The sequence below is a fragment of the Hirsutella rhossiliensis genome, assembly GCF_020360975.1.
Source record: "Hirsutella rhossiliensis strain HR02 chromosome Unknown scaffold00001, whole genome shotgun sequence".
Lineage (NCBI taxonomy): Eukaryota > Fungi > Ascomycota > Sordariomycetes > Hypocreales > Ophiocordycipitaceae > Hirsutella > Hirsutella rhossiliensis.
This window is the reverse complement of record NW_025408667.1, coordinates 2,910,236-2,930,168: the sequence shown is the minus strand read 5'-3', so window position 1 is coordinate 2,930,168 and position 19,933 is coordinate 2,910,236. Positions and strand designations below refer to the sequence as shown.

The 19,933-nt window shown below is 55.2% G+C and overlaps 5 protein-coding genes across 5 annotated transcripts; 1 reads left to right on the top strand and 4 right to left on the bottom strand.

Annotated features, from left to right (window-relative positions):
* Positions 1–4,685: 4,685 nt before the first annotated feature.
* Positions 4,686–5,147, bottom strand: HRG_00368 (centromere DNA-binding protein complex CBF3 subunit; the record flags this gene model as incomplete). The annotated part of the gene is made up of 2 exons (XM_044858839.1): positions 4,686–4,824; positions 4,909–5,147. 2 exons carry the CDS (start codon positions 5,145–5,147, stop codon positions 4,686–4,688), a joined length of 378 nt encoding a protein of 125 aa, XP_044725239.1.
* A 4,674-nt stretch (positions 5,148–9,821) lies between these two features.
* HRG_00367 (uncharacterized protein) lies at positions 9,822–10,551 on the bottom strand (the record flags this gene model as incomplete). The annotated part of the gene is made up of 2 exons (XM_044858838.1): positions 9,822–10,388; positions 10,447–10,551. 2 exons carry the CDS (start codon positions 10,549–10,551, stop codon positions 9,822–9,824), a joined length of 672 nt encoding a protein of 223 aa, XP_044725238.1.
* Positions 10,552–12,595: 2,044 nt separating this feature from the next.
* On the bottom strand, positions 12,596–13,761 carry HRG_00366 (uncharacterized protein; the record flags this gene model as incomplete). The annotated part of the gene is made up of 6 exons (XM_044858837.1): positions 12,596–12,670; positions 12,925–12,936; positions 13,138–13,268; positions 13,348–13,463; positions 13,516–13,524; positions 13,574–13,761. The coding sequence occupies 6 exons, from the start codon at positions 13,759–13,761 to the stop codon at positions 12,596–12,598; spliced, it is 531 nt and encodes a 176-aa protein (XP_044725237.1).
* Positions 13,762–14,858: 1,097 nt separating this feature from the next.
* HRG_00365 (thi4 family domain-containing protein) lies at positions 14,859–15,889 on the top strand (the record flags this gene model as incomplete). Its single annotated transcript, XM_044858836.1, has 2 exons — positions 14,859–15,714; positions 15,795–15,889. 2 exons carry the CDS (start codon positions 14,859–14,861, stop codon positions 15,887–15,889), a joined length of 951 nt encoding a protein of 316 aa, XP_044725236.1.
* A 426-nt stretch (positions 15,890–16,315) lies between these two features.
* HRG_00364 (hydantoinase/oxoprolinase domain-containing protein) lies at positions 16,316–19,727 on the bottom strand (the record flags this gene model as incomplete). The annotated part of the gene is made up of 6 exons (XM_044858835.1): positions 16,316–16,801; positions 16,959–17,162; positions 17,258–17,334; positions 17,395–17,498; positions 17,596–18,605; positions 18,681–19,727. 6 exons carry the CDS (start codon positions 19,725–19,727, stop codon positions 16,316–16,318), a joined length of 2,928 nt encoding a protein of 975 aa, XP_044725235.1.
* Positions 19,728–19,933: the final 206 nt, after the last annotated feature.

Here is a 19,933-nt window from a genome sequence, read left to right as displayed (position 1 = left end):
TTTGACACTTCGTCTGTCTTGCATTGTTAAGATATGCCCGGTGGTTAGAGGCGACACTAGTCCGCCATGGATTAGAGTCAGCAACACTGCAAAACTGGATCAGAACACTAATTACCGCCTCGGAGAAACCCTGGAGCATGCGTGCAAGTGGCGGCCTCGCAGCACGCATCACGACGGATGCCCGGCGGCATCACCCAAAATGACAAGCCACTTAATTCCCAGCAACATAACGCTGGCTTAACTGGATTGAGCAACATTGGCTCGAACAATCAATTTGGGCGTCTGCTGAATAATAATTGATGAAAGTTCCGCTAGCGGTTAAAGGCTCCAGTGCACGATTCAGGAGATTCAATGTTGGCGCTGTACTGACAAGGGAGTCAGCTATCATTCGCACCAACATCCCATCTGCTAGAGCGTTACACTTTCGCCTAGTTAAGCGTGTTTCTAGTTTTGATAGGTTCGTAATCTAGTCCTTCCTGGGTTTTCGCGCATTTCCTCCCCAAGGAGCGCCCGTGACTCTCAACTTGGTCAGGACGGCCTCGTCATCCAATCCCATGTTTCCGGCGTCGTCCGGCGCCCCGTCAAGAGCCGCCACCTGGGCCAGGCGTCCTCGGCGAATAACTTTGGCCTGGCTTCCCCCTACATCTGTCCTAGTAAGTACAAACAGGCCCGCTGAAACCGGTGCATACAAAGAAAACCTTGGGCGTAAACGTATCGGCAAAGTCTGGCCTTGACCCCGATTCTGCTGAAAGGGGGGCATGGGCACTAGGGAGGCCGGCTGAATGAGACGGCAAAACCCTCTTCCTGAAAGAGAAAAACGGAAAGTTCGCAAGACGGGCCGGGTACGCAAGGGAAGACTTGACCTATATTGTGTGTTAGCGACTGTGTGTAAGTCCGAATGGAGCAGCTCATGTAGTTAACGTACCCGTGTACTTCCCTAGCGAGGTTGGGAGGTGGCGATGCGGGACCGCCAGTCCATCTCGCCTCACACGCTCTCATAGTTAGGCAGGCACCATAGAAGTATTTCCCAGGGGGGCACTACCCGAGATGCTTGTCTGGTCGGGGTCGCGTGCAAACACTGCCTCTATTTGCATGAAAGCCGGCGTCTGTGTTGCTGCATCTGGGGCTACTGCTGCCTTCAAGCTCAAGCAGCGAAGCGATGCTTTGACGTCCAATAGCACCAGACGGACAGTCTCGGCAGGGAGGTGATTGTGCATGTATTCCCAGAATCGCCGTCCCACATGAAGGTTACGTTGTCCGTCATGGTAGTCAAACGGCAGTCATCCAGGCAGCAGGATAAGTATCGTCATGGTGGGAGGAAAGGTTCTGCTGGACGAGGCAGCGGGGATTTGCCGGCATGGTGATTGGAGGGACTGTTCAGGGCATTTTGTTGACTGGTTGGGGGTCGGCGAGATGTTTGGAAGACGCGATTGACAAAGTGTGAAGGTTTTCATCCATTTGAAGAGCGAATGTGAGGAGAGATGTGGGATATTTGGGTGAAGTCATGAAGACTCTGGGAATATTGGGGGGGGGGAAACGAGTGGGAATTTATGCGAGCGGAGTGGGGTTGTCATTGTCATATGGTCAGCCAAATTGAGTGTCGTCTGCCTGGCACAGCTGCTGCCAGAGGAGACATAATTCTTTGGCCATTGAGCATGGTTCACCGCGCTTTGTATTGACAGGTATATCCTAATGTTGCCAAGTGTCGGCCCCGTTAAGAGTCGAAGGGAAGCCACCAAAGTTACCCAATGCTTCGTTGCTTAGAAATGGCAGTTTAAAATTAAACAGCTTTTCGCATCGACCAGCAATGACAATCTTCAACTGTTCAACATCAGTTAGCTTGGACTGAAATTAACACTCGAATATCCGATCTACTACTCCGTATACGGTTGTAGCTCATGAGAGTAGCTCGCCCTGGAAAAACAAGTCAGATCCACAGGTTGTGTCAGATGGGCGGCCTTCTTAAGGCCAGAAGCCTTAACTGCGGGACGGTCCAGAGGAACACATAAATGCCCAGGACAGCATTCACTCTACACGCTCAATCTTGCTTAGTTGCTTGCCCAGCCGGAAAAAAAAGCCGAAGAAGGGGTACATGTTCACTTAGAGGAGCTGATGCTTCCACGGGGCATCGACTCACGTCGTCACAAAAGGTGCCTTCGAGACACAGCCTCTCTGTTCCAAGTCTTTATGTCCAGTAGGGCTGGTCATTGCCAATCCGGTGAGCGTAGCATAGATGACAACGACAGCCTTCATGCTGGCAATGGTGCGTCTGTCCAGGAGCTGAACGATGTTGGCGAGGGAGACTTGAGGCGAATCTTGCAAAGCTGCCAATAATGTTTTGAATTCTGCAAATCTTGACAGTCGTAGCCTCTTTATACCCAAGAGCTTCTAGCATCATGTCTACTGACTACAGAAACAGTAGAAAACTCTTCGGCTTGCATCGGCAGCTGTATTCTTTGGTATCGCACGCGTCTTAATTAACTACTGTTGAGGAGAGAGAGTGGGCATAAGAGGCCACAGTCATGCCTAGTGGACCCAATAGTCATGCACAAGGAAGCCTGCCTAACTAACATGACTCCCCTAGCCCAAGGACATCATGCAGGCCTGACTTAGGTATAGGAACATCTTAATACCCTCTTTTAGCTAGCTATGTGTGGTCACTATACCTATATAAGCCCCTCCCTTGTCCCAATAGATAGACGAGGACATGCATCACTAAATTCACCTTTCTGTGCCCCTACTTCTTCCACTGTGCTCTCAAGCCCCTGCTTGAGAACTACCATATAGGTCTGGTATGAATGACCGCCGTGAAAGCGCCTATCGTCACAGCTCCAAACAAGGGCATAAATGCCACCTAGCAATTTCACAAGTGCAACATGGCTTATATACGTTGGACTTGTTGGTCAAATTATCATTTAAATTATATGCCGCTGCATCACCCTCGAAAGCGTAGGCTTGAGCAGACATCCAGAGTAGACTCTTCTAGGAAGTTAAACATATTTAACATTTACGCAGAGCTGTCGCACAAGGCTGGCGCAATGTTGCGGATGAAGCGAATGGGGAGAGGCAAGTTGGAAGGCAAAGCGTTGAAATCTCGTTGCGCGGCATGCCGCTGGCTGCGACGGCTATGCTCTTGTATGACGACCGAAGTAAGAAGATCTGGCTGATTTTTCCTTTGGCATTCCCATACAGTACACCCAGACATTGAAGGCGTGCAACGCCTCGGTGGTGAAGACTCCCGTCTCCTAGCCCTTGGGGTGGAGCGGGGCGAGGGCCGAGGTGACAGCGATAATGGCCTTGCGAAGGGGGACATTGCGGGTGCTTGATTGCTGAGCGTGAAAGTTGAGATGAGCAACTGAATTTAGGTGTTGACTGCTGATTGTTCCATGGACGAGCGATGCATGACTTATACATGCGGTGTACTCCCCAACTAAGCTTGCATAGAGTACGATTATTACATGAGAAGTCCCAATCCAAGCAGCACATGGAGAGGCCACAAAGCAGTTCCATTGCTTTCGTCGCCACAATGTGCTACCGTCTTACCAAGACCACTTACAGGCATTGGCAAGCACCACGTACGTGAATAGACAAAGTGTCATAACTGATCATTGAAGTATTGGGTTAAGACTGATTACAAAAGAGGGGATAGTCAGGGCAGTGTAATTCGTCTCGGGGGGAATTAGGTCCGGGTATTCTTTGTTGGTCCTGTGGCTGAATTGTTGCTGCTTATTGGAGCTCTTGCCTTGGTACGACGTTTCTGACGCTAGAAATCAGGTTCTGCGATATCAAGTGGATGTCACAGGTCCGGCTTTGGTGGGCGGTCAGCGGATTACCCCGCAGATTACCGCCGATTACCCGCTTGCCCTTGACATCACCTCTGCCGGGTTGATGTCATCTTCGGAGCGCCATAAAGCGCGAAAGCCGGGACCGACGACGAGAAAACCAGTTCGACTGGATAGCCTGCGTTTGTGCGATCAGAATGCACCCTGTCTAAGGTCCTACATCCTGTCGGTTGCGAGGTTGCGGTGATTTGAAGCATTTTCTAGCCTTGACGCACTGGAGCTACAGCGGCGCTTAGCGGATGCATCACCTGTCTACAGGCCACTACCGCTGACTGTAGCGACGCAGCCCCTGACGGCCTGGGGGCACTTTCGCCGCCAAGGTCCTCGTCATTCTATCAGACGGGTGTTCAAAATCACTGCGCCATCGACTTTTCGCTACCACCGACGTTGAATTGCCCCGACGCACGTTTGTGTCCCTTTTTCGCCTTGCCTGTCCTTTCGGATGGCCTTGAACAACTTATCCAAAGAGCTGGGTCCACGTTCTTCGTCCATTTGCCTCGCCACGATATCTTCAGTTAAGCCGTCCGACTGGGCCCGCCTCCGAACCTCATCGACGATGATCTTGCGCGTGGAAAGGTAATTCTTCTCTGCAGATGGCCGCCATCGAGCACCCCAGTCTCGCTCAAGAGAATCCACAGAAGGCATTTCGCCCCAGCCCTGCCGCCAGAGACGCAGCAGCTCCTGTACAGATTTGACAGAACGGGGAGCTTGAAGCTCGGAGGTTCGCGCGGCCCAGGCGGCTCGCCATGCGCTCTTCCTGGGGGCTTGCCTGGCCCGCTGCACCATTCCCTGCTGCTGCTCTAGAGAGCGGAGCGTATGTCGGACCGCCCGCTTGCGAAGGGCCTATCTCGGACCTGAGGACCGTCTCTCGTGGAGCGCGGCGCCTCTGTTGATGAGCTCGCGCGATCTCCGCATGTTGACCTGCAGCACCTTGGCCGGGGCTGAAGGTGACGGTGTAGGTGGCCTGCGCAAACTCATCCAACTTTGTGCATAGTTCGTAGAAGCCCCAAAGGTCTAGATGTCTTCGCTCAGCTAACTGCTCGGCTGCGACCTGTTGAGTCAGTACTGTGCGCAGCTTCTCCGCAACCACCGGGATCGCTTTTGAATGACCGTGGTATGGCTGTCTTCGTGGTCCCGTGTGCATGTGTCTTGAACTTTGCTGGCGAACGCTTCAAACTCGGGGCAAGAGAAGACCGGATCCTGAAAGATAGGATGGTCGGGGTAGGACTCGCGAAGGAAGACAGCGTCCTGCAGGAGCACCTCTCGAAGCCACTCCAGGAGTTCCAAGAAGGCGCCGGCGGCCATGTTCTGCTCCACCCCGAGATCTGAGAAAGGGCTACTGTGGGCCTCTTTCCATTTGTCGAGTTGAGGCCAGACCTGCACGAGTAGCACCACAGGCGGCCTCACGGTGGCCCGGGCACGAAATAAGACCCCGACCATTCAGGGTCAAAGTCGGCCACGGCCCTCATGAATTCGAAAGGCAGGAAGTCAGATAGCAGCCGGTCATTTGGTCTCCGTTATTCCAACGACCGGCTCGGCGGATCTGTATAGTTCGGGTCAGCCCAGGCCAGGGGTTGGCGGCTTGCCTAGGGCAGATGACATGCCTGGCCTTCATCCTCCGGCCATGTCGGCGTTTTGCGTCGCGGCCACTCTAGGCGCGTGGCTGACCTTGGAGACCTTGATGCCGGCCTTCTTGTAGAACCTGGACGTCCATTCTCGGGCAGTCTGGCCCGACAACGGAGCTGTATATTCGGTGAGTGAAAGGGTCGATGCACCCTCTGAGTTATGGGATTCCGGTGAATGCCATCACGCTTACCTTGAGGCTCCTTCGCCGATCGGCGGAGCACCTTCGTTTCATACCAGTCTTCGCTTCTTTGGAAGACGGAAACCTTTCCGCCTTTTCTACCTGCCAGCGCCAGAAAAGCCAGAACGCGAGGGCGCCGATGAGACAAGATCGCGGATCTCGATGCCGCAAAGCAGATCCATACTCCATGCGGCCGTGCTGGTTGGTCTTCCCACAGTTCATCACGACAACCAGCGCCTTCGTGGTATACCCTGGGCCTTGAAGCCCTCGTTGGGTAAGTCCAGGGAAAGCAGTCTGCCAACTCCATCGGCAGGCGGTTGCCGGACCGCAGCAGCATGTGGTTCCCGAGCAGAAAGTCCACCTGCGTCCTCAGGGCGCAGGCGATCTCTCTCTCGGACCATGCCACGTTGGTGTGGTCGGGTATCTGCGCCGGCGCATACACATCTCTCAGAGTTCCAACTCCCTGTCCATGTATTCCTTCCTCTTCCGGCTCCAAGTCGTTGCAAGAATGCTGCGTTTGAGCGCCTTCAGTGCCACTCCCTGTGGCCGGGCCGCAGGATTGACTCCCGGCTCTTCTGCTCGTCGTAAAGCTTCTGTATGGCCGAGACGTAGCCCCGTACAGTATTATACTGTAGTTTGAGCGTGGACTCATACAACTCCAAGTCGGAGTCTGACTCGTATTCGCTACCTCCGCCGCCTACAACGATGGTATCTGCTGGGGAAGCTGGGTGTTAGTATGATGGGCTGGCTCAGTCCGACGACCACATCCCGTGATCAACATCTGTTACCTGATGGTGCTCTGCGTCGTTCACGGCCCTCTTGGCTTCCTGAGCCTCGAGGTGTCGTTTTCTTTCATCGGCGACCCTCTTTCCTTTCTTTGGAGGACGTGATGCCACTACCTCCTTCATGAAGAGCAAGAGCTTTCCTTCATCGACCAGGTCTCCCGGTAGCTGTTGCCCTGTGGTACCGAGGCCGGCCAAACGTCCGGGATCGCAGGCCAGTTGGCTTGACACCACTCCTGTGAGGCAGTCAATGCATGGATCTACATGAAGATTGCAGGGCGCGCATGCGGGCTTGCCTTCCATTCTTCCTGCTTGGGACGATAATTTCGCTTCGTATTCTTCGGCTGGGTGTTCTCCAGATCTAACAGGTAGTGCTCAATGGCCGCCCTGACCCGGGGATCCTCTATCGCGTTCGACATGGTGCAGGCGGTCGCCGTCGCGACGGTGGCAATGGAGGAGGGGGGGGGGGGAGGTGGGAGGAGGGAGGTGGAGCGCAACGCGCGTGAGCGAGACCGAAATCGAAGGTCTCGCGCAGGGCCCCGCGGGCGTGGACCTTCGATTTTGCCGTCCGATGGCGGTAATCCGACTAAGAAAACGCCAGCCCCGCAGGGCCGGGCCTTCGAAAACGACATGGTTTTGCGTGGGGCGGGGCGGTAATCCGATTACCGGATGACCGGTCAGCCGGCCCCGGGACCTGTGACACCAGGAAAGATGCAAGTAGAAGTCCGTGGAATCAGCCCGGACTACACAATGCGGGTTTGCCGTCGGCAGCCCACACGAGGCTTGCGCGTCATACTATCAGACAAAGCTTTGGTGATATCCGAAACATTTGAAGTCGAGAGCGATCAGGTCTATGTATGCCCGTGAAATAACTGAGCACTGTGCAGCATAGTGGTTCCTTCTACATCAAGGTCGCGACGCACTCCTATGTTTATACAGGAAACTGCCCCAAGGGACCCGTCGTTGACGGGCCTCAGGACTAGGTCGCCTTCCCGCCTGCCCGCTCTCGACCGTCCCATATCGTCGCTGTTTGGCTGAGGGAAGACCACGGCTCTCCGTGGGCGGCGCCTTGAACATTGTGCCGAGGATGAGTGTCTCGTGTTACCATTCAGGGATACTGCTGGGCCCATGACCGCGGGTAATTCTCCGGGAGTCTTGTTGGCGGCATCACGCAAAGTGGTTCGATTCAGCAGGCCAACAAGACTCGGGCTGACTCGGACTCAGTGGTGCCTCGCCTGCCGCAAGGCAATTGGCCGCAACATTGGAAGCTTCGTGGTTTGACCTGCTAGGCACGGGGGACTCGAATGCCTCTCTCGTTCCATTCCCTGACGGCACCTTCACTCCCTCCAACGCCGGAAACATGACCGCTCATCTCATCATGAAGCGTCTACTCCAGAGGTTGATCATGCCGGCACTTCGTTCCTGGCGTAACACCCCATTTCCGGCTCCAAACGCCTCTCTGACCCAAGTATCCTTGACGTGGTTGTAGGATTGAGTGTTTATCGGCATGGTCCTGGATGGTGGCGATATTGAGCGCGGACAAGTTTTGGATTCGCTCGTGTTCTCTGGAGGCCTGAAGCGCAATCTGATAGAACGAGCGCGATGCGTCGCGTTACAGTTTTCGAATCGACAGTCGCTTCGCAATCTCGCAGCTCGTCGTCGGGTTTCCGGCTGAGCTTTGCCCAAACTGCACCAGTGGGGGGATATGGGCACCAAGTCGGTCTCGAATTAGACTCGAGCTCCAGATGCTCCTCGTGCTTCCAAGCCCCCACTCCTCCGGGACACGGGTAAGCGGAAATGAGGCCAGTCGGACAGAGTGTGATGGTTCATTCGTCCACAGATGCAGCTCGCAGCCTCGCGGTTTTGGTGGTTGCCAACGCCGATCGACCATCTTGCCTATGCCGTCTTCCATCAAGCCACATATTGCCTCACACCGCAAGGCCTCATTTATTGAGACATAAAGCTGGAGAATGTAATCTACGCAACACAGTCAGGCCAATATCATTTCCCGTTCGGAGACTTCGGCTTGAGCAACTGCCAGATCATCGCCAAGACGTTCGCTGATAGCCCGCTTTACATGGCTCCAGAACTACTCCATAGCGGGACGTAAAGAATCAAGGCAAAAGTCTGATCTCTCTACGTTACAATGAATAACTTTAGACACTGAAGAGTTTCGCGAGACCTCGAAAGGGTTCAACGTCCCCGACGAGGCTCAAAGAGCGGTGCTTTTGGTGGCATCAAGCGTAGACTCAGTCGCCGTGATTCTGAAAATGGCGTGGATCACGACGTAGGAGCGTGAATCTGCTCGTCAAACGCCGCAAAGGAGAAGGGCTCACCCCTCCACTCTCCTCTGGAGCAGAGCACTCGCCGCCCATCGTATTGATCCTTTTAGGTTGACAGTTACATCAGCTGATCCATGGTGGGCGACTTCCAGTCTTCCCTTCATTAACCTCTACACTACACAGCCAGTCCTACCTCTTCCATCTCGCACAAGCCGATGGCAAGCTCCGATAACGAGTCCAGGCCAATATTGAACCGAATCCGAGACTACGCGTAAGCGCCTATTAATGAACAAGGGGCTATAAACAGACACTGCACTCTCCTTTGACCACATGATGTCTACCATGCTGGAGGGGGCGGTAAAGGGTGCGCGTGCTCGCAGAGGACTGATCGTCTCTATATGTCTTCATCAAGAACATAAATGAAGAATTCCAGAGCCAAAGCAGACTCTTCACCGACTTTATTTCAAGGCTGTGATGAACAAAACTTCACATTGGTATTGTTCACCAGATTGAGGCTACAAGCAACATTGGTCGGGCTGCGCGAAAAAAATACAAGCTCACAGTTAACTGGTTCTTTATCTAGGGGCACCACAGAGCACCACCAAAATCAGTTTCGCTTTCCCGGAGCAATGGCAACGATAGTTTCGATCTCGATATAGGAGGGTGATCAAAGGAAGCCAAGGATCTATAAATGCAACATGTCGGCCTCATCTTGACCCAGTGACGGAATTAAAAGGAGACGCCGTTGACATTCAGCTGATGGATAGATACTTGGACTCAAAACATCTTCAACCGCAATTGGGGACGAAACTCTTCCACGACCGCGTTTAAACAAATGTGACGGTTGTAGAGGTGAGACCATGTAAGACTTGATGTGATTTTGTTACCAAACTTCACTCAGTATCATCTTCGTGGTGTGAATAATTCATTATTGATTCATTATTTCGTTCAAGGATGACTTGCTAAGCTATCTAAACTCGGTGTAGCGGTAACATAAATGAGGAAAGTCGGCCATTCCTGCTGAAACTCTCTGCGTCGAAATGCATAAAGGAAACCAGATCATGGCCCTTAACTTTTCAGCGTCGGAATCATCATCTGCGAACTCCCTCTTCTACTGCGACTCATCAGAAGCCCCTGCATCTTCAGTACCTTTCTCGGTGGGAGCATCATCATCCTCGGCAACGTCTCCGACAGGCTTTTTCGCGTCAAACTCCATAGAGCGACGGGCGGGAATGGGAAGATTCTTGTTCTTCGGCCTCTTGTTCTTCAGCCTCTTTGCGTCAAATTCCATAGAGCGACGGGTGGCTTTAGGGCGCTTCTCTCCAGGGATAGACGGCTTCGGAGTCTCAGCGTCCACCTCCATGGACCGACGGACAGGAAGCGCCTTGCCAACATCACCAACAAGGCCACCGACGGGTTTCTCCGACCGACGGACAGGAAGCGCCTTGCCAACATCACCAACAAGGCCGCCGACGGGTTTCTCCGACCGACGGACAGGAAGCGCCTTGCCAACATCACCAACAAGGTCACCGACCGGTTTCTTGCCCGATTCCTTCGCGTCGAACTCCATGGAGCGGCGATAAGGGCCTTTATGCTTCTTATGCTCGCCCAACTCGATGTACTTGCTCTCCGGAAAGCTGCCGCCGAGCAAGCCAAGAGACCCGGAGGGTTTTCCTTCCTTCACATAGGATTAGATGCTAGAAAGGGCAAGAGTCCTCTCCGGTGATGTTGCTTACCTCAGTGATAGCCTTGACTTGGACAGTAGGCTTCTCGCTGGTGGGAGCGGCAAAGGTGCCTGTGGTGAGGCACATGGCAATCAGGGCTCCAGTGCGGTACTTCATCTTGTCGGTTGATTCGGAACGTTGCCCGAAAACGAGTATTGAAGTCTTGGTTTTAAGAAGAAGAGTTGGGGTAGATGATTCGCAAAATCCAAAGTCTGTTGGTGTGTTTGTTGGAGATGAGTGTCTTGTGAACATCAGAAACCTGGGGCGACTTGAGCTCGTTCTTTATACTCAGAGAGCTCCATGCAATCATTCGACATATATGGGTAACTTCCAAGGCTTAAAATGAGAGGTATTGTGCCGCATCATGCCATGCCAAGCCGAAGCCTCAAGTCTAGGAAGCGTCCCCAGTCCCTACAGCCTACGCATTCATTCTTGCGGTACAGGAACAACCCAGAGGAGAAGGCTAGCAATTCCAGAGCGCATTAAGAATAGTTAATTTGTCGGGAGCATGGGGGTGGGACCGCTAGGGCGAAGATCGATTCCGTTAGGAATATTGAGACGGAGAGCTGTCGGGCAATGCGGAAACAAGATGTCCATAGAGCACGAATTTTGATGGACAGTGGCGTAAAAGGGAGGGGGTACGGGATAGAGACACGTCGAAACCAACAGTGGTTGGTTCAAGTGAAACGAAGGGGCATGGCACTTTGTCTGCATCGCCTTCAGTCACCACCTGCTGTGCGCAGTGCATCGCAACATGACGCCACAACGTCATTTTTTGTGAGCGATCGAGGCTCCCCAGGCGCCGTCTTGTGGGTCGTCTATGTTGACTAGTCAGAGCTGCCCGAGACGACCGGCAACACCTTGAGCGCCTCAGTCGGGTGATGACGTTGATTCGTAGACAGGCGCACGAGCATGTCTTAGACTTTGGGCGAGACAAAGGCGCCGACCTCGCATTTGGCGACCTGGCAACTGATTGAGGTCAAATCTATTCATGACGTAGGGCTAAACGTCATAATAACAGCTTTGCATGCATCGTAGCATTCCATGCGGCGCAGATGACAAACGTCTAGCGAAGCAGAAACTCTGGGAGGAATATGTCGATATTGGGCATCTTGAGAGACCTGCATTGCGTGATGGCTTGCCCGGAAATTGTCCGTCGAAGCTTCTTTGGTTTATGCTGTAGCCGTTACGCAACGGCTCCAGGTCCGAGTGCTCCAGTTGGCCAAGAAGCCGGCAGTTGTGCAATTCTGTTCCGGCTTCATTCTTCGAAAAGCTTGTGAGAAGTGATATTCACCGCCTATCATCCAATATTCAGATCTTTTCGCCATCGTCTGGTTCTCGCTCGCCAAAGAGAAGGGACAGCCATTGCCTCTCCGCCCGGTTCATAGATGCATGCTAGCCCAGCAGCCGCCTCGTTAAGGCAGGACACTCCTTGTAGCTGGACGTCTCGCCCTACCGGGTATTCGGAGGACGGCGGAGACTGAACCGCTTGGCGTGTGACTTCCCATGCCCTTCCATTGACGGGAGAGACGGGAATGCGCCAACGCTTGGCATGTATTTGGTTGGCTAGCGCATAGGCAACAGACGACAGCAGCAAGTCAGCTTTGCCGTCGTGTGGCAGATTTCCAGCTCGTATACTCAATGGTAAGCTCGCTCGGAACAGCCTCATGGAATCTAAGACCTCATCCTGGGCCACAGACACCGCCGTTTGGAAGATGCAGTCTGGAGTAAGTGCTAAAGCAATCATGATGCCCCCCAGACGCCAAGTACGTCTCCTCGAACAACGCGGTCTTGCTTTTACACACTCCGCTGCAGCTTCTTGACTCGTCGGACAAGCAAGCCCACGGCTGGGGGGCCTAGTATTGTGCAAACCACAATCGCCCACGTCACGACAAGGAAGATGTCTGAGCTCGAGTTCTTGTCCGAGTTGGATATAAATATCTTGTTGCTCACTGCCATAGAGGAGACCAAGAACCCAATTTCGCCTCGCGCTATTATGGCACAACCGAGAATCGAGGCCGGGTAAACCGACCGGGGCCTAATTGCGTCCGGGGCTGACCGAGGATCATCTGTTGCCGGTGCAGCTGTGGGCCACGAGTCTGGAGACGAGGTGTTTGCCGCCTGGTGGGACTCTGATGGGGCTGGGACGGAATTGGTATGGCTAGAGGCAGATCGTTTCGTTTGCGGTGAAGTATCGGTTGCCGTTCCGGATCTTTTGCCCCAGAAATGATTCAATCTTGGCCCGGGTAGCTTGAGCAGACGAGCTTTGACTCCGGCAGGCAATATGAGATGGTCAGGCAGGCGGAGAAGCCAGATTCCACACGCGACGTTGGCGAGAGCCATTAAGACAGTGTATACCAAGCCCTTCCAGACAACCTCGCCAGAAAAAATTTCGGGGATGGAAATCGAGAAGCCGAACGAGGCCCGTGGAGCAGTCATAAATGAGTACAAATGTATAGGATAAAATGTATCAAAGTCCAAAGAACGTACGAAGAAGAAGGGCTTTAGAACCCGGTTGACTGGTGCAGCGTAAAGCTTGTCGTAAATTTCTAGGCCCGAGTTGCATGACGCAGTCTTGAGTTGGCTGGGGCGATGGGGAGCGGTTGTGTTGCCTTGGCCAACGTCCTGATTTCCTGAGCATTCTCCATCTATGTTATCAGATGCCGTGGCTGTTGCTGTGGTTGGAGTCGATCCTGTCCTTACACTTTGCGCTGCTTGGGGTACCCCATGAGGGCGAGGGCCCGTCTGCGAGAATTCTGAGTCCCACCAGTTGATGGCGGCTCCTGCAGCGTAGGCAGCGAGTAAGTTGGATGTGCCGGCATAGATCGCGCCGGCTATGCAGTCGAGTAACACCAAAGTGTGGATTGCGAATGCCGTGCTGGTTGTCTTAAGGGCAGCATTCAAAAGACCAACAGGGTGCTCTGCGCGCCAGGAGTTGAGCCAAAGCGTGACGGGCGATTCCGGTGGTGGCGACGCCTGCGGATAGGAGTGTGTTGGCCTTGAAGGGCTGCAGAGAGGTCGACAGACCACTTATATGGATGGGTCAGCGGGAGACCCTGGGACATGGAGAAAATGATGGACCTTGGTAGACTATGAGCAGCAGGTCAAGGTAGCCGAGCTGGACTATGACCGCTTCAACGTCGGCGTCGAGCCATTTTGCTCCGGGGTCCCCCAGGCGATGCCGAGGAAGACCTGGCCAAGGAGGCCGGAGTAAAGGGCCTTGTCCAAGGCAAAACTGAGAATGTTGAGAAGCGGTAGGAACGAAGACTGGACGAGGATTGCCACGATTCCAGGCTCGCGGTACGGCAATGAGGCGGTCGACGGCATGATGCGAAGCCCGAAAAGCGAATGGCTCTTAAGCGCGACTGTGGTAGCCACGGGGTCGCGTGCCCAAGTCGAACAATTGTTTTTTTGGCCATTGTGAGCCTATGGCTGCACTCGGCTAGTTGCCTGCTGCATGTTCTAGAAGGACCACAGACAGTAAGCACATATAGTGAAAGACTCGACGAGACCTTGACGTCGTGAGGTGCTGGCCGTCAAGTTTCAAGTTTGGGCCCTGTGAGGTACCTACCTTATGTACATACGGTACATACCTAGGTTCCTAGGTAGGTACCTACTAGGGTAATGTGCTCAGTGGATCTTCAGACGGGCCCACAGGGGCCCCCGGGACCTGTGGAGTCGCTGCTGTGCATCTACTACGGAGTACGTATACAGTGCGCACACTCGCTCGCATACCGCAGGTTACTCTCGGTGAACGGGGCGCTTACCGGGCTCTTGCATCGACCCCGCTTCCTGCAAGCCCCGACAACTGATGATGCATGCATGATGTATTCGGTATTCGGTATGAGCGACTTTTCCCCTCTCGGCCCCCGTCCGTGAAGCCATGACAGTATAACTGAAGCGTGGCCCCGGCCAAACAGCCTTCGACCTCATTCGCCCACCTTCACACACGTTGACACGTCGCCTACAATCAACAAGTTCGTCGAGCTATCCCCTTGCTTCCAACTGAGCCTGTCCATACACTTCTGCCTTCACCATCAACAGCTCTGACTTTCTCCAGATCACTGTCCGGAATAATCGGTACATCCGAGCCCACCTCCCGTCACCCAATTACGAGAATCATGCAGCCTTGCTCTGCTGGTAGTCTATCCAGACATGGTCATTCATCTTCAGGTACTGTCTGTTGCATGAGCCGGTGCCCGCCCTTCTGCTCTTCACTCCAGGCCTCGTCGACCCTCGACCTCATGCTCTCACGAGCCGAGGCGCCGGTCCATCGAGCACCCTGCAGGGAAGGGCGGAGGGCGTGGCTGAGAATATACGGCCTAACTACTTGATCTGGATAATACCAGCGAAAGGATCATGCATTCCCTTCCCTTCGTCGTCCTTGGACAGACTCGGGTCCTCTAACACGTCACAGACCCATCATGACCCCTCCGGCCGCCGTCTCGCCCCCCCAGCACATGGCCATGCCATCGTCCAAGTTGGCTGTCGCCGGGACCAAGTCCCAGACCATTGAGGACATGCTCGGCCGCTGGGACGATTTCCGCTTCGCCCCCATCCGTGAGAGCCAGGTCTCGCGGGCCATGACCCGCCGCTACTTTGCCGACCTCGACCGCTACGCCGAGTCGGACATTGTCATTATTGGCGCCGGCTCCTGCGGCCTCAGCGCTGCCTACGTCCTCGGCAAGAAACGCCCGGACCTCAAGATCGCCATCATCGAGGCCTCGGTCTCGCCCGGCGGTGGTGCTTGGCTTGGCGGCCAGCTCTTTTCCGCCATGGTCATGCGCAAGCCCGCCGACGCCTTCCTGCGCGAGGTTGGCGTCCCCTTCGAGGACGAGGGCAACTATGTCGTCGTCAAGCACGCCGCCCTCTTCACCTCGACCATCATGTCCAAGGTGCTCCAGCTGCCCAACGTCAAGCTCTTCAACGCCACCTGCGTCGAGGACCTCATCACCCGCCCTTCCGATGAGGGCGTCCGCATCTCCGGCGTCGTCACCAACTGGACCCTCGTGGCCATGCACCACGATGACCAGTCCTGCATGGACCCCAACACTATCAACGCGCCGCTCGTCATCTCCACCACCGGCCACGACGGCCCTATGGGTGCCTTTTCTGTCAAGCGCCTCGTGAGCATGGAGGTTATCGAGAAGCTGGGCGGCATGCGGGGCCTCGACATGAACACGGCCGAGGACGCCATCGTCAAGAACACTCGCGAGATTGTTCCGGGTCTCATTGTCGGCGGCATGGAGCTGTCCGAGGTCGATGGTGCCAATCGCATGGGTATGAAAACTGAATCCGACTTGCCTCCTCCTCGTAACCTGAGTCTGTGTAGAGCTACTTGGCTAACGAAGCACTCGCAGGCCCGACATTTGGCGCTATGGTCCTTAGCGGCCTCAAGGCAGCCGAGGAGGCTCTCGGTGTGTTTGACTTGCGTTGCAAGCAGAATGCTCAATGATGGAATGAAAGAAAGCTTTCCACACGTCTCCCCAGGACTTGTAAACGTACAGCGCCACAGGGCACGCATTCTTTCATTTTCCAGAGGCCAACTACGAAATAGTGCCGCGATTGCTTCGTTTGGGGAAACTTGGTGGACAAGGATTTTGGACAGACGCATTGATGTGGAACAGGAAATACAAAACTTCGTCAGGGTTCGTGATTAGACCAATGCCAATGCGTAGGGTCGGGATGTTTCAGTGCATGATGTGAGCAAAAGAAGGATACGAAACTGTACACTATCACTGCCTACATGCAGCTCACAAGACCCGTCTTGATGTATTCCAATAAGGCCGTCTCACCTCGGAGCTGACTTGCCTCAACCAGCTTCAAGTGTCCATTTCTGACTACCATTGTTTCTCCAATCCTGATATTCGCCGTTCGTCTATCAAAACCCAAACTCGTCAATGACACTCCTTGCTTCCGTGAATCCCATATCAACCCCAACCTCTGCCATCTTCAAATCAAAGCCTTCCGGCCCGCCCACCTTGAGGGCCTCCGGGGTCCGCCACAGCGGGTGGGCCGGCAAGGCAATGACGTTGACACGCAGCCCATACCGAAGATCCTGGGACCCGATGGCCTCACCGTCCTGGCCGAGGATTGAGATGAGGTTGGGAACGGTGCACACGACCTGCTGCGAGGCCTCGGATCCTTCCTGGTCGCAGTACGCGGCGTACAAGAACTCGTTCTGGAACGGAATGGTCATGTGCGTATCCGTTGGCACCTGCTGCCGGCTGGCGTTGACGGGCGATTCTCGCTCCTCGTGGCTCAGGGGGGCCAGCATGACGGCGCCCATGGTGTAGCCACCGCCAATGTATCGACGCACGTCTGTGATCTTGCCTGAAAAGAGTAGCTTGCCCGCGCAGACGTCAAACTATTATGCGATGAGACATAGTTAGTCGGCGGTCGCAACTTGCCCGTCTTCCCTTGTCGTGCTCGTTCCCCCTTTACATCCTAGCAGAGCACAAAAGAGACAGAGAGAAAGGTGTGGAGAAAAAACCTGGAAATAATGGCACGGAACATCAACTCACGATAGCATCCACGTAGCTGGCCTTGTTGCGCTTGGCTAGGTGCACAGCTCGGCCCAGATACCAGGCCAGGGACAGCGTATTGGGTATGCCATGAGCCTTGATGGCCGAGCCCGGGAGCGGATTCGTGCTCGCTGCGCATGTCAGGCCCAGCTCGACGGCCGTTGTCCGTATAATCTTTTCCAGGCGCTCGGGCGAGTTGGTGCTCTGATTTGCATTCCACCTTGTCAGCTCGCCCTCCTCCTCCTCGGAATGTTGAAACACTTTGGTGTTTCACTCCTTATCATAAGGGAGCAACTCACAAGGGCTACAGAAACGTTGCCAGCGGCATCGGTAATGGCACAGGGAACGAGCGGATAGCCATACACGCTGAAAGTGGCTGTCGAACACGTTTCTGTTAGAACACAGCATGGGATAGACATCCAGATGCTCGACTTACTATGGTAAAGTGTTGGATAGGCTCGGCCCATGGCATCTCCATCAATAATCGGGAGATCATAATGAACGCCGTTGGGAAAGGCGCTCATACCGTTACCGCCGCCACTGGGTTTCTAGTCAGCAAACCGGGAGTGCCAATGCCTGCATGCAGTCTGCATCATGGGAAGCATCTGCCGTTTTGTGAAAGGGTGGAAAAACTCACATCTCGTCAAGAAAGAGTGCGGAAAAGGTGTCGATGCCTCGAATCTTATTCACCGCGTCAATAGAGTCGATGATCTCATTCCCCCCCGACGTCCGCTCGTTGATGACGCTTGGGCTGCCGTACCAGGCGCCAAAGCAAATAACGTCATCGTCCTTGAGCGCCTTGGGCGAAATGATCCTCATCTTGCCCTTGCCTCCGGCTCGTAGAGCATTCAGACCCTTGAGATACTCGTAGTAGGTTGGACCGCCGCCACCGGTGCCCAAGACGCCACAGCCCGTGGCCATGAACTCCAAGTCAACTTCGGAGACGTACCAGACACCGCCACGGACATCTGGACGATAGGATTCCAGGTCCAGGCCCAATGTGGGCTTGGTTGTGGGCTCCAGAGCGTTGGGAACGCTGACCTTCTGTGCTTCGACGTTGTCATTCGCGTCTTGGTCGCCGTCGCCGTTGACCCCCTTAGCGCCGGGGCAAGGCACCAGGTCCTCGGGAATGGCAAGCTTGCCCACGGCTCGCACCTGGATGCGGATCGTCTCCTGGGACATGTACTGTAGCGGCATCTTATTGATTTCGACGATCTTGACGTCCTCGCGCGAGGCACCTTTTTCGACGGCAAGATCGACGGCCCGTTTGCAGGCCGCATCAATGACTTCCTTCTCCTGCTTCTTCCCGAGCACCTCGAGGGTGTCGACTTCGCCCGAGACTTTGGCAATGGCAGCACCGACAGCGTTGGCCGCGCCTTGGTGAACAGGGTGGATGCACATGTCGACTCCGGCCAGCTTCTCCTGCACGAGAATCGCACCGCCTCCGACGAGGAGGACGTGGACTGGGGCCGCGGAAATCTTCATTTTGTCGACGAGCGTCTCGAGCTTGGCTTTGATCTCGCTGCGGGCGAGGTCTATCGTCGTCCGGGGCACGTCCTGGACCAACTTGGCGTCTCCGAGAGAGGCCTTGCCGGCCGCGACTATCACATCAGTCGCCGTTAGTATCGGTCCGCCAAAGATCCTGGACTGCTCCCGAAGGAAGTGACCGACGGACCCCGGGCCGACAGAGACGGAGTCTGGCCGAGCCGGATCCTCCGTCACTTTGCTGCCGCCCCCAAGCCCAATGGAGATGACCTCGGGCATGGAAAAGGCGGTACGAACACCTCCAAGCTCGACAAACCCGGGGGCTTGACGGGGAAAGCCCGAGGGCAGAAGCGCGCAGACGTCGGTCGTGGTGCCTCCGATGTCTACTACCAGGATCTGGGGCTCCCCTGCGGCTGGTGCGTCGGCAGCCGCCTGGGGCCTCTGGTCAACCCCGGCGAGGAATGCCGCGCCCGTCATGCTGTTTGTCGGCCCGCTAGCAAAGGTCTTGATGGGAAACTCGGCCGCCATGTCGGCGTCAATCAGGGTGCCGTCGTTCTGCGAAAGGTATAGGGGGCAGGTGAGTCGGAGACGGGCCATGGCGCGCCTGAATCCCCGCTTGACCCGGTGGCCAGTCCGCAGGATGGCGGCGTTGAGGATGGTGGCGTTTTCTCGCTCGAGGAAGCCCGTGGGCCCAATGTCGTGAGAGCAGACGACGATGAGCTCGGGAGCCTCTTGCAGCATCAGCCTCTTGCACCGCTCCTCGTGGATTCCTTCGTGGTCCAGCGGGGAGAAGACACCGATAAGCGCCACGGCCTTGACGCCCGAGGCGACAATGTCTCTGGCGGCCGTGCGTATCTGCTCCGGGTCGAGAGCGGCGATCTCGCGGCCGTCCATCTCAAGCCCGCCGTCGAGATAGTAGACGCCTCCATCGAGGATACTATGCAGGCCGACGGGAAAGCCAGACAGGGGGGGCAGCTGCCTAGTAAATGGGCCGCAAAGCCGCACCACAGCGACGCGCTCCAGCCGCCTGGCGTCTGCCTCGACGAGGGCATTGATGAAGTGGGTGGTGCCGATGGTGACGCTGAGGACCCGGTTCTGATCGACGGCAGAGCTGGCGAGGACGGCCCGGATGGCGGCCTCGATGCCACTGGTAATGTCAGGCGTCGTGGGTGCTTTGTGGGAAGCGAGAACGCCGCGACCAGGACTGTCCAGGGCTTTTATGTCGAGGATCGCCGCGTCCGTGTTGGTGCCCCCGACATCAACTCCGATACGGTACAAAGACATGATGCCCGCGCAACACTGCAGCTCTCAAAGCCAAGATGCCAATGCGAGTTTCTGACGAGTCACGCAGAGTGGCGAGGACAGGTTTGGGTTCAATTGGAGAAAAGACCAATTCGGCTGGGGTCCAGCTGTCGTATCGACGTCTCTTTTAAGTATCTGGGCGAAAAGGAACCAGGACGGTCTTTCTATTTCCCGTTTCAATTATTCTC